Source organism: Hemitrygon akajei, chromosome 7 (assembly GCF_048418815.1).
Source record: "Hemitrygon akajei chromosome 7, sHemAka1.3, whole genome shotgun sequence".
Lineage (NCBI taxonomy): Eukaryota > Metazoa > Chordata > Chondrichthyes > Myliobatiformes > Dasyatidae > Hemitrygon > Hemitrygon akajei.
In genome coordinates, this window is record NC_133130.1 from 116,150,198 (window position 1) to 116,164,494 (window position 14,297).

At 41.1% G+C, this 14,297-nt stretch overlaps 1 protein-coding gene across 1 annotated transcript in view; it reads right to left on the reverse strand.

Annotated features, from left to right (window-relative positions):
- ppm1g (protein phosphatase, Mg2+/Mn2+ dependent, 1G) overlaps positions 1 to 14,297 on the reverse strand; it is a 51,419-nt gene that overhangs the window by 14,302 nt on the left and 22,820 nt on the right. The window contains exons 5-8 of the mRNA XM_073051813.1: positions 11,914 to 12,419; positions 6,815 to 6,961; positions 5,549 to 5,783; positions 1,836 to 1,965 (exon numbers count right to left, since the gene is read on the reverse strand). Of these exons, the coding sequence (XP_072907914.1) occupies positions 1,836 to 1,965; positions 5,549 to 5,783; positions 6,815 to 6,961; positions 11,914 to 12,419 (1,018 nt within the window). The remainder of the gene's footprint in view (positions 1 to 1,835; positions 1,966 to 5,548; positions 5,784 to 6,814; positions 6,962 to 11,913; positions 12,420 to 14,297) is intronic.

Sequence of the window (14,297 nt, forward strand, 5' to 3'; positions counted from 1 at the left end):
GTGTGAGTGTGAGTGTGAGTGTGAGTGTGAGAGTGAGTGTGAGAGTGAGTGTGAGAGTGAGAGTGAGTGTGAGAGTGAGTGTGAGAGAGAGAGAGAGAAGAGATAAAGCCCAGGCAAGAACATCTGCTACAGATAAGAGGGGAGAGAGACTGTTGAGTTACTGTATTATGACTCTTCCTGGATTATTTACCTTCTACTACAAGGACTGTACTTTGCTCGTTTACATTCCTCAGGAGATAGCAGGAGTGGGCCTGATTTGAAGGTCACGGTCATTCAGAGTTGATGGATAGCTGAGACCCCGTGAGTGGGGATAAAATACAGGTCTAGAGAGACACCCTTTAGACACACCAGTGGACACTGACTGAGTGTTGGGAACCCACAGAAAGGTGGGGGCTTCGGAGACCGAACCAGGAGACCGGTCAGTAAAGCTCACAGTGTTACAGCAGGCCGGTGGGGACTTGTGTGTGTGTCCACTCATGCCAGAGTGACGAGTCCACCACAGAAGAACGGTCTAGCTGAAGACCAGAGGGGTCATAACTGAATGACCACAACCATACGACGGATTAAGAAAGCCACAAGAAGGTTTGCCTGCCTCAACAGTTGCTGTTACATCTCGCTCGCTCTCTCTCCAACGATTTCAACACAACAACCATAACTACTTCAGCATTTATGAACTGAACTCTATACTTTCCTAAGACAATTCATTTACCCCTAGACATCAATAGAGCTTGTTTATTATTGATTATTATTATTCCTACACATTTAGGTTTATTATTGCTAACTTGTTTTATATGTATATTTGCATTTTTGATATTGTATCTGTAGTTCACTAATAAACACCTTTAGTTTGGTACCAGCAGACTCCAACGGATTCTTCTTTCTCTGCTGGTCAGACACCCAGTTACAGGGTACGTAACACTACACACAAGGACTGAAAGCTCCACCCACACCAAAGGTGAAAGAAAGCAGTTCAGCAGGAAGCTGAAGGCCAAGGTCCTACAGAAAATGCATGACCCCAAGCAACAGAGTGGGTGGAAAGAACACAAGTCTAGAAACACGCCGATAACCATGTCACTCATGGATTCTTCAACATTGTGAATATCACTTGCTGTCCAAGGACTATTACTTTTCTAGGATAAAATTATAAATCTAAGAAATTTGGTCGAAGGGAGGTGCTGAATAAAACTGAAATTTCAATTTATTCAATTCATTGTTTCTGATCATCATCTACATCCGAAAGTCTGTCTGCTGCAACAGGGGGCTGAGGGAATTCATATGGAATAAAAATCCAGAAGAGTAGTCAAGTTGGGGCTAACAAGATAAAACTCAGACAAAGTTTTTAATATGTTAAGTAAGTGGATCAAGATAGGATACAGTAAATGTGGGCTAACCAAGGCACAAAAGAGACTGAAGAACAGTCTTGAAGGATGTATTCCACACAAATGACATTTTTATTCATATTGAAAGTGTTGATAATGGTATGGGTATATTTTTGGCAGTGGATGGAGATGCAACAAGAAAACTCTGATGGACAGAGGTGGCCAAAAGGAATTGAATAAAGCTGAAATGATAAACATTGCAAGACCCAGTCTCCAATGGTTAGTAGCTCTTTAAATAAAATCCTAATTTGTTCATAATCAGGAAGATGTGGATCCCAAAATCAGGACAATGACATTACAGTCTGCTCCTTTTAAGAAACTGGGACTGCTAGACTTGGGTAGAAACTCAATATTACTTAAATTGCAGGAATCCCCCATTAGAAATGGGAGGATATAAAAGTACAAAGAAAAGACAGGATGTGATTGAAGTATTAAAAGATACAAATTAATACTTGCCATATTCCATCACATGCAATCACCATGAAGTCATGGTCATCATTTAACGTCAATGCCTTGAGATCAGGCAGTGCTGAAATCATCTGCTCCTCTGGAGGGAGATTCTTATTCCTCTTGTAAAAGTGATCACCTGTAACAAGAGTTGTAAATAACCAAATGCACCATTTTGATGTGATGATTGCACATTGGATATTAGCATTTTTTTTAAAAACTGCCTTGATTGTGGAGTTCTGATCCAAATATAATCAGTTTTAACAAATTCTTGACCTTTATCGTAACCTCTGTACTGCTCTGGAAAGTAATCTGTATGCTAATCAGAAAGCTATATTTCAGGCAGAAAATACATGCACAAGCTTGAAACGACAGCATCAGATGGATTCGTTATATAACTTTGGAATTAATCCTTAACCTCGCGCCTCCCTCCCAAACGCTGGCAGAAAGTGTCAGAAAAAAGATACGAAGGAATACTCCTCACGGAGTGTTTGCTTAGGAGCTAATAAGATTTGACACTTGCGTGCTGCCCCCCAGCGTAACTCAGATTGTGCTGGCCTTTCACGCATAACAATGCATTTCAGCATGTTTCCAGGTACACATGACAAATAAAACAAATCTTTATAAGCAGGAGGTATACGCTTCATACATTACATCAATCCCCACAGAAGAGAATTCAAACTGAGTTTTTCTTGAATTGATTACATTGCTGACCAATGCTTATAAGTTTAACAAAATCTGTAGCCATCTCATGGATTAAATTGTGATAAATTGGGACCAAGTTTTGCTGGGATCCATCAGGGTTACACCTGCCCAAACTAGTTTTTCATGAGAAGTATGTAGTTTGCCCTTGGGTCTGGACTGAGTTGAGCCCACATCCCAGAAGCTGTCGTGCCTGAACACAGATGCTACTATTTTTTGGTAAACAAGTTCAGACAAGCATCCTCTATGCTTTCTTAAAAATCAAGCCTCACAAAAGGGCAAGCATTCAAGCAAGAGCAAGTTTCAACTCGAAGTTTTAGAATTAAAAAGAAATTTGGTACAAATCTACATGCTGTTTCTCCACAACTTCCGCCATCTCCAACAGGATCCCAACACCAGGCACATTTTTCCCTCCCTCACCCCTCTGCCCACTTACTGCTTTCCGCAGGAATTTATCCCTATGCAATTCCCTTGTCCGTTCGTCCCTCCCGACTGATCTCCTTCCTGGCACTTACCCTTGCAAACAGAACAATTGCTACACCTGCCCTCTACACACCCTCCCTCACTACCAATCAGGGCCCTAAACAGTCCTTTCAGGCGAGGCGACACTTAACTGTCATCAAAGAGACTGGGATACCGCTTCGCTGAGCATCTATGCTCCATCCACCAGAAAAACCAGGAACTCCCAGTGGCCACCCATTTTAATTCTACTTCCTATTCTGACATGTCAATCCACGGCCTCCTCTACTGTCGCGATGAGGCCACACTCAGGTTGGAGGAACACCACCTTATATTCCATCTGGATAGCCTCAAACCTGATAGCATAAACGTCAATTTCTCGAACTTCTGTTAATGCCTACCCTCACCATACCACTTTCCTTTTTCCCTCTCTCTCCTTATTTCCTGGTCTGTCCATCAACCCCCTCTGGTGCTCCTCCTTTTCTGTCTTCCATCGCCTTCTGCCCTCTTCCATCATTTTCCCTTCTCCAGCCCTGTATATCTTTCATCAGCCAGCATCCCAGCTTTACTTCAGCCCTCCCCCAGCTTCACCTATCACTTTGTGTTTCTTCCTCCCCTCCCCCACCTTCTAACTCGAGCTTCAACTTTTTCTTCCTCCAGTCCTGAAGGAGGTCATCAGCCCGAAACATTGGCCGTTTACTCTTTCCCACAGATGCTGCCTGGCCTGCTGAGCTCCTCCAACACTTTGTGGGCATTGCTTGGATCTCCAGCGTCTGCAGATTTTCTTTTGCTTGCACAGTTTTCAAGTTAGACAGTTCATTTTAAATTGAACTATGTTTTACTATTAACATTCAAAGCACCTTTCAATCTGTAAATAATTCTTTGACAATATCCCTTACTTGTAACATTCAACTAATGCTCTGCACATCCTTCAATTACACTCAGCGGCCACTTTATCGGGCACACATGCTCATTAATGCTGATAAATATCAGCCAATCATATGGCAGCATGGCCCAGAGGTTTAGTTCTTCAGACCAAACATCAGAATAGGGAAGAAGTGTGACCTAAATGACTTTGACTGTGGAATGATTGTTGGTGCCGGATGGGGTGCAGATCTCCTGGGATTTTCATGCACAGTGGATGTTTCAGACCCCTGATGCACGGCCTGAAACATCGACAGCTGATTCCTCTCCATGGATGCTGCCTGAGCCACTGGCATACCAAGTCGATCATCAAACAACAGTTACGATAATCCTGTTTTTATTTACCTCACGTTCACATCAACTGCATCCCAATTCTAGCTGTACTAGTGGCTGGTTAGTCTACTAGCACATGTGGAAAGCAGCTGGAAGATGTGGGGGAAAAGAAATCACAATCACGGGGAGAATGTGCAAACCCCACACATACTGCACAAGGCTGCGCTTGTCTCAATGCTGAACTAGCTCTGTGGCTATGGGGACTTCCGGAGATTCTGTGGCTCATATTCGTTGTTATTTATTGTTTGCATTTGTCTGTTTTCCTCCCTGCACACTGGTTGTTTGATGGTCTTTGTTGTGTGGGGATTTGGTGCATCCCTTTGTTTTGTGGCTCACTGTAAGAAGATGAATCTCAGGAGAACCTCAACCATCAGGTTCCCCTCATCAATGAAATGCTCCCACAACTAATGGACTCACTTTCAATATACTGTTTCTTCCTTTAGCATTTGCAGTTTGTGGCCTTCTGCATTCTGGACACCCTAGTTAGATGGTCTTTCATTGATTCTGACATAGCAATTATTCTATAGATTTGTTGAGTATGCCCACAAAAAAATTGAATCTCAGGGTTGTATATAGTGACACATGTGCACTTTGATAATAAAATTTACTTTGAACTTAAAATTTGTGCCTTACTGGCATCCTAACCTATTGTATATCACACACTATGACCCTCTCTATTTTGTGCTACATCTCATTTCATTTAAATAATAACCTGCCTTACTTTTCCTTCCACAATAGTTACCTCATTTCTTCTAGACTATAATCCATGCTCTAACTCGCCCTATCTCTAGCAACACACAAAATGCTGGAGGAACTCAGCAGGCCAGGCACCATCTATGGAAATTAATAAACAGTTGATGTTTTGAGCTAAGACCCTTCTTCAGGACTCAAAAGGAAGGGGGAAGACACCAGAAGATAGAGATGCTCTGTGTCAATCCCTTTATAGCCTGTTTTCAACACAACTTGCTAAACCTTCTTGTCAACAATTCTGCACTCAGCACTCGTGGCTCTTCCATGTACAACATGCGTTTACCTCCCCCAACCTGACCTGCAGTTCCTCCAAGTTCAAGTGAGGTTTTTTAAGCCAAACCTATCAGAAATTTCTCAGTACGCTACAAGCTGTGGCAAGATTATTTTACAGATACAAAAGCAAATCATGGGACATGAAACATACAGAAGGAAGTTGCAAACTAGCTTACAATCTAAAAAAAAGATCATGAAGACATTCAAGTTCAACAATTTTCATGGTTTGATGTATAATGGGGGAGAGTAGCAGTGAATAAAAGTGAAACAAACATGATTACCTATGGCCCGAGAGAGATTTAACCCTCCATTTACTCTTCCATCCAAAGTAACTTTTCCACCAGCATTTTTAATCCTGGCCAACTCCACTTCATCTTCTGGTTTGTGGTCATAGGACATGTCAATAGCCTTGCCACACTCTGAAACAACACAGCGGGAATCACCAGCATTGGCTACGATCAACTGCTTCCCACGGATCAGGGCCACAACAGCCGTTGTCCCACTGTCTGAGCCGGGCTGGAAGACAACAAACACTATTAATGGACTCTAGGTTTCAGCTGTGGTGCTGGACAGATGTTTTTAAAATAAAGATGACTGCCATGTTCTGCCATGATCTTATGCAATACTCCTTTAGTTAAACATCCATTTTCTGAAGAATGTACTCGAGAGATACTTCAGTACTGTTAAATGTGACATAAAGCAACATTCATCACATAATTGACTTCTAATAGCTTGCAACAGAAAATGATCAATTTTAGTTCCACTGAAACTTTGGAAGAAAGACAAAAGATAAAGAAATCAGGGATTTGTCCGGTTACATTTTCCACTTTTCAAGGTAGTAATAATCTTCCTGAGGTGCCAAAAGTCCCTAAAAAGCCATATTAGTTTTATAATTATACCAGCAATCACTTGTATGGACTGACTTTAAACTACTCTCCATCTCATGTTCTCAATATTCATTGCTAGTTTATTTATTTATTTGTTTTTCCAATGCTTCTTCAACCAGCAGAGTTAGATTTTTGCTAAGCGGTTGAAAGGGCACATGAGAGATTACAATCAAACCAGCCGTCAGTTTACTGAATGACACCTATTACCCCTCAACCATCAATCAGACCATTAAAACCAGAGGGGGCAACTTTACTCACCCTAACACTGAATTGTTACCACAACCTATGGACTCACATTCAAAGACTCTTCATCTCATATTCCTGATATTTATTGCTTATTATTTTCTCTATTTCTGTTTGTATTTGCAGTGTCTTGTGCACAATGGCTGTCAGTCTTTGTTGTGTGTAGTTTTTCAGTGATTCTACTGTTTCTCTTTGTATTTACTGTGCATGCCTGCAAGAAAATGAATCTCAGGGTAGAAAATGGTGACACATGTAATTTGATAATATCTATTTTGAATTTTGATGTATAGTATACTCTAGGCTGAATAGAACACCCTGCTTCTAATTCATACATTTGTATTCATTATTATACTTTGGAAACTCATTTCAGTAAAGGTGACATCCCTAGCATAACATCTTACAGAAGACCATGCCTACCTCCTCTTTACCATCCATTCCAGGCAACACAACATCTTCCTCTTCCGCATCACTATCTTCTTGATCCTCTTCATCCTCCTCTTCCTCTTCGCCTCCTTCACTGCTGTATTCCTCCTCCTCCTCTTCCTCCTCCTCCTCACTGCAGTCCTGTCAGTGAAAGATTTCGACATAGCACAAGTCACACAGCAACTCGATGTTCTGATGCCTTAATAGTAGAACATAAACAACCCAGTTACTGTAATGGATTCTTAATCAGGGAAAATTCAATTCGATATGTCCAACAGGATTAGTGATGCCACAGCCAGAGAATTCTGCAAGTTTCCAAAACAGTTTGTGGAGGGCAATTTCAATTTTGCCATGTTGTGCTTAGAATAAAAGTTAATGCGCATTTATTAAACATAACACTGCCATTCAGGCCAGCATTAAACAAGCCCCAGTTAAATACAGCTGAACCAGTGCACTGCAGATATAGTCCTAAATAACAGAAAATGTAGCAAACACCAGGTCAGGGAGCATCTGCGAAAGGAGGAACAGTTAACAGTTAGAGAGACTTCCACAGAACTGGATAAAAAATTCAGATTCTAATTTATTTATTACATGTACATAAAAAGAGTGAAATGCGATATTTGCGTTAACAACCAAAACACCTGATGGTGAGCTGGTGGCAGCCCACAAGTGTCTCCACAAAATTTCAGTGCCGATATAGCATGCGCTCAATCTTAGCAGAACAACACAGAAAGAGCAGATTAGCTAAATTTAGAGAATACCATATTAAGTTCAGAAGGCTGTAACATGCCTAGATTGAAAATGGGTTGTCCCTCAAATGGCATTGGGCATCATTGTAACAGAGACGACAAGCAAGACACGGCAAGAGTGGAGCGGCAGGCAACTGGAAGCTCGGGGTCACGCCTGCAGACTGAACACAGGCACACGGCAAAGGAATCACCCAAGGGTGCCACTGTAGTGTAGCGGTTTGTGCGACACTAATACAGCTCGAGGTGTTTTGAAGTTCAGAATTCAACACCAGCGCTGTTCCGTAAGGAATTTCTGTACATTCTCCCCGTGAACTGCGTGGGTTTTCTCTGGGTCCTCCACTTTCCTCTCACAGTCCAAAGATGTACTGGGTAGGTTAACTGGTCATTGTTAATTGTTCCGTGATTGTTAGGGTTAAACCAGGGCTGCTCAAGCAGCACAGCTCGAAAGGCCAGAAGGGTCTACTCCGCACTGTATACACAAAAGGCCAGAAGGGTCTACTCCGCACTGTATACACAAAAGGCCAGAAGGGTCTACTCCGCACTGTATACACAAAAGAAAATAATATTTCAAACGATACTGGAAACCTGAGCAAAACACACAAAATACTGGAGGAGCTCAGAGGTCCTCCAGCATTTTGTGTGTTACTAAAACTAAATTTGTGTGGTTTCTCCAATGTAGAGGCTTGGTAAGACAGGGATCTACCAGTTGATAGTTTTGCAGTTATTTACAATAGTAGTAACATCGTTGAGTGTATTTAACAAGGTATAACAATCTCAACAAAGCTCCAAGTCATCTTTTGCATTATAAATCGCACACTTTCCCTTAAGGCAAATCATTGAGAAAAATTGGCGTGATGGCCCTATTAAAGGCTAAGGTCAGTGAAATAGTGAGAAATAACCTTGGCTAAACAATACTAAGATGCACAATGTTTGAAGCACAGCTAACAGCAAGGGAAGAAACTAGCTGCAATAATCCTTATAACCTCTAACAGTAGTTATACTATGGGATTGTGAATAAATTAAGGAAGCTTTATTTGTCACATGTATATTGAAACATATGGCATTTGTGTCAAATCAAATCAGCAAGGTTTGATTTAAGGGTAGGCCTAAGTGTCACCATCCTTCTGGCAGAATGCCTACAACTTACTAACCCTAACCATACATTTTTGGGAGGTGTGAGGAAACAAGAGCACCAAGAGGAAACCAATAAATTCATGGGGAGAACGTACACATTCCTTACAGACAGCAACGGGAATCAAACCCCAGTGAAAATTGTAAATTAAGAAATGATGGTGACCTGCCAAGTACTGCAATACTTGAATAACTTTAATCATCTGAAAGATTAATTGGCAAAGGCAATGTCAAGGATGTATTTGGAGGCTTTTCCAATACATCGTGGAGTCAACCAAAAATCAAACTATTTTTAAGTTTGCTAGCATACAACAAAACAGGATTAATAATCTTGCGTTTCTTGTGGGAAGCGATGAGCTCGAAAGAATGCAACTGTAAAGGAATTGTAACAGCTGACCAGAAAACAGGGAAAATAAATGTAGTAAGGTGGCAAACAAGTAGGGAGAATTATTTAAGGAAATTTTCTTTCTCTTTAGTCCCTTGCGACTGAGGTCGAGTTTTCCACTTTGGCTTCTGAAGTGGCTGATTAGATCAACATGGGAACTGCAGACTCTTCCACAGATAAGCCAGGTGACCAAATGTGTATGTGGGAACTTCCAAGTGAGTCCACTTCGTCCATTGTTCATGCAGGCACTTTGTGCAAGCCCAAAGCCACTAAGACAGGATTCTTCTCCACTGAGCAGTCATGGGCTAATGGTTCCCAGGATTCAGCAGAGATGTTGCATTTCTTCCAGAGGGCCTGAAGCATAATCTTGAAACTTTTCTTGTTGCTCAGTAATCCATTACAATGTCAGAAGGTACAATTATGATGTTTAAGAGTTAATGGATAGGAAAGGTTTAGAGGAGGAGGATGAGCCCAGGTGAATGACTTGGTTAGTGCTGATGAGTTAGGTCAAATGGTCCATTTCCATTTTGGGCGCCTGATGTGCAAATGTTACCAACTGAACATATTTAGGCCTCACAGTTGGGGATGTTAGTCTGGGAAAGGACATGGTTCTTTTATCCTCCATAGGAATTTGGAGGATTTTGCATTGGCTACATTTCTCCAATGGCTTGAGATGCCTTAAGCCTCAGAGGCACACAGGAAGGCAAAAATCACAACTGCTGCTGAACGACAAGTTTAGATCAAATCTGAAGTCTTGATCTTCAAACCTGCTTTCCTTCTATCAGACAAAATGCTGAGCTGGCACATTCACAAATTGGTAGCCATCTTCCAATTTCTTATAGATGTGGCAAGTGGTCCCTGGGAACCTTTGTCGGAGGGCAGTACGGTATACTGCAGGCAGGAATGACAGAAGCCTTTGATTTGCAGGTGCTCACATACATCCTCTGGCACGTTTCAGTGAAGTGCTAGAGGACAGAAGTTGGCTACTGAGCATATCCCATCACACAACAGCTGCTTCAGGCCGTCCCATTGCCGCCACTGAACAAGGCCCTATCTGAACCCAAAAACAATTTCAGGAGTAGGCTGAAACACCTGAAGTCCCACGCCACCAGGTTCAGGAACAGCTGCTTTCCTTCAACCATTCAGTTCTTGAACCAACCCTGATCGCTAACTCAATATTACCATATTATAACCACTTTGCACTTTATTTTGTTCTAATTAAGTTCTTTCTTGTATAATTCATGTTTAATTTAGGTTTTCCTTGTAAGTGTTGTGTAAACAAGCCATGGTATTGATCAAAAGACTTATAATAAAGCCTTCATCAGTGAAACAAAACTGTGTCATTGAGAAAAATGTTGAGGCAATCTTTCTGGTTGCAACACTCCAAGCTGGACTGGAGCAAATCTTCAGAACTGATGGGAAGTTTTTCCAACCTACAGTAACTCCAGAACAAAGATACCCAAACCGCAACTGACAATCTGCAGTATGCAGACAAATGAAGAAAATATTTCACATTCTCCATTAAAGAATAAAGACTCAAGAAGTATGATCAAGCTTGGCTAACAAAGGAAGTCAAGGATTGTTTCAAATTAGAAGAGAAAGCGATGACATGAAATTGCATCATTGCATTTAATGCCCCAGCCCAGACTTTGGTCATTTGAGAAAACAGGTCAAGACTTCACACCTGGGACAAATTCAAACAGCAGGTATCTCAAGAAACCATCAATGCTGCCTCAATAACATCTCCCAAATTCACTGGAAGGATAAGTGAACCAACTCCTCAGTCTCCTTATCAATAGAGGCCTTAATTACACAGTCGGTTTTATAGAGAAGGCGCAACTATTCACATAACCAATACAAACAGACACTAGATGGTGTTGATCAAGTGGACAGAGGACACTGACAAAGCGATGCTCAAAGCTCCAAATCCCTACGTTATTGAAAGAATACCACCTTTTGTACAATGAAGTCCTGATCTCTCACCATTATGGCCCCTGCACCTTAGTTGCACTGTAATTTCTTAGTGATAATATAACACTAAATCTGGATTCCATTATTTCCCTTCTCTTTCCACTATCTCAATGTATGATATTTATAAATGGCATGCAAAATACTGTTTTTCACTATCTCAGTACATGTAACTTTAAATGGGGGGGGGTGAATAGGTGATGAGAGGACACATACAGTAAATGACAATGCCATTCACTGTATATGAACAGGGGACCAAGGGTGTTCAAGACTACAGTTCTCTCAAAGTGGCAACGTAGGTCAACAGGATGGTCAAGGTATATGGTATGGTTCCTATCACAGGTTGGGATATAGAATATGAAAGGCAGGACATTATGTCACAACTTCATTAAACTCTTGAGTATACAGCACTCTCTGTAGTTCTATAGGAAAGGTATGGTTGTGCTAGACAGTGCAGAAGCTGCTGGTTGGAATATAAAAATGACTTGGATGAGTACGTAGAAAGTTTGAGATAGGTTGTGTTTTAGCCTGAGGCCTACATCGGATCTAGCTGTTTTACTGCATTCTCAAGGTGCACAAACAACTCACTTTTTCCTCTTTTCTTACACTCTTTACTGATCAGCTCTATAGATGAACCCATCTCCTTATTAGATGCTCCTGTACCCAATTTCAAATCCAAAGATGAGATACAACTAATCTTAATACCCAAAGCCAGATACTGGGTGAGGCTAACTTTTGTTTGAGAGCACAAGTTTTAATACTTCTAAGTACACCACTAAATGTACAACTTCTATCTCTACCTCCAAGCTCCAATTCCCTCACTCAAATTAGCACAAATAAAATAAAGATGTAAAGGATACCTCTTCACTATCTTCTTCCTCTTCTGCTTCTTCAGATTCATCCTCACTGTCTTCAAAGAACATTGACTTGGCCACTCGCTGAGATTTATCAGAGGAGGAGCAGGATGGCCCTGCATCAGCTGTGGATGACGACACAACAGCCTCTTCAGAACCCTTGTCAGCCTTGGCAAGTTGTTTATCTGAACCGGACCCAGTGCTGCTCCCATTCCCCAACTCAGCTTCCTCGCCCCCACAATCAGAACTGGAGGAGATTCCCGCTGCTGCTTCTGATTTCCCATTGTTGCTCTCTGTTTCATCCATATTGGTTTCACCGCTCTCAAGCTCGCCATTCATTTCCTTCTCAGTTTTGTTTTTATCCCCAACCTTGGACGGCAGTTTCTTGATAGCAGGTGAAGTTTTGCTTTTCACAGGTTTGGTACTGTTCTGGTTTTGTCCATATCGGGTGAGCAATTCTTCAATTGTCATTGTTGCCTCTTCATGCAAAAGTGCAGTCTCCTCATGATCAACTAAAGGATAAAAGTACTTCTTAGTTACAAACAAATAGACAATGTGTTAGCTGATTATTGAAGGTAGGGTGAATGCACTTATACTGGAGCACATAAATACACCTATCGGCTCAGCAAACAACACTACCATTTCATGGAAAGGAGGCATAATTTTAAAGGTATTTGGAGGAAAGTACAGGGAGGACATCAGAAGTAGTTTTATTTTACACAAAAAAAGTGTGGTGCATGCAACATACTGTCAAGGGTAGTGGTAGAGGCATATTAGGATCATTTAAGAAACTCTTAGATTGGCTCCAGGCTGATAGAAAAATGGAGGACAAACTAGGAAAGAAGGGCTAGATTGATCTTGGAGTAGGTTAAAAGGTCAGCACACGACAGGCTGAAGAACACTGCAGAACAGTACAGGTCCTATGTTCAATGAAAAACTCACCTTATACTCCTTTACAGCAGAATTTTCATATTTTGCCAGCTGGTCCCCACTGACACTGTTCTCTATGAGCGCTCATCCACTAATATCTTTGTCTCATTACTAACTGTTACATTCCTATTGTCAAGCTTATTTCTTCCTCTTGCACGGATTGCCTATTCTCATTTTTATCTTCAAGCTAGTTATTGGCTTTTTGTATCAACACAGATCTTAAGAATCAGAATGAGGTTTAATATCACTGGCAAATGTCTGAATATTAGAAAAGTAGAATGCCATAAAGAAACAAATCAAAATCGATTCATGTGTGGGGGGGATATAACACTGGCATTAGGAACAAGTATTACTGAAACAAGTTATCAGTGGGTGCACTCCATCTCCTCATTGTGGCCCTTGTACTTCGTCTACCTGCAATGCACTATAACTGTAACACCATATTCTGTATTTGGGTGGCATGATAGCACAGTAGTTAGTTATAGCTTGGGGCCAGAGTTCAATTCTGGTGCTATTCCGTTGTCTCTGCATGCCCTCCCAGTGGAATGTGTGGGTTTACTGCAAGTGCTAGTTTCCTCTTACAGTCCAAAACACACAGGTAGTTTAATTGGTCATTGTAAATTGTCCCGTGATTAGGTTAGGGTTAATCGGGGCTATGAGATGGTGCGGCTCGAAGGGCTGGAAAGGCCTACTCCACACTGTATCGCTAAATAAAACAAAACAAATTTGATTTTCTTTATATTACTACGATATTCTGTATGGCATGATCTGCCTGGATGGCACTCAAAACAAAAGGCTTTCACTGTATCTTGATACGAGACAATAATAAACCAAACTCAAATACGCAAGACATCGTAAATCACACGTTGTTCTGGGTAGTAATCAATTCAAACACTGTTGCCAAATGAGAATCAAGCTGTGAGTGTTGTTCCTGTACAGTCTTCCCATTTGAGAACACGCTTACTATTTGCACCAAGTTCATTTGGGACAGGAAGGGAAAAATCAACTGAAATGATTAAATATTGGAAGATGGCCTTTCTCATTACAAAAATATTCAATCAGCTTTTTCTGTCTCTCTCCAGAAGAGATACATTACTGTCTCCTAAACCTATTTATAACTGTTCTTTAAAATGAAGAATTTCTCTTTTAGCTTAGGGAGGAAGGACAAGATAGAGAGTGGGAAAACTAACATGAATTCTTGATTAAAGCATTGGTAAAAGACTTGTTATAAATAGCTCTGTGATGAGAGGAAAAAAAGCACTTGTGCTGGTGTATCATATCAAGTCACTTGACACACAAACAAACCTGGAAATATATATATATATAAAAAAAGAAACACTGCCCACACACTCAAGTTCTTGGCAGACAAAATACAAATGACTAGCACCATATTTCTGACATACCACATGCTTATAAATTATATTTTCTTTAGGTGAACATCAACTCCATGAATGGGTCCT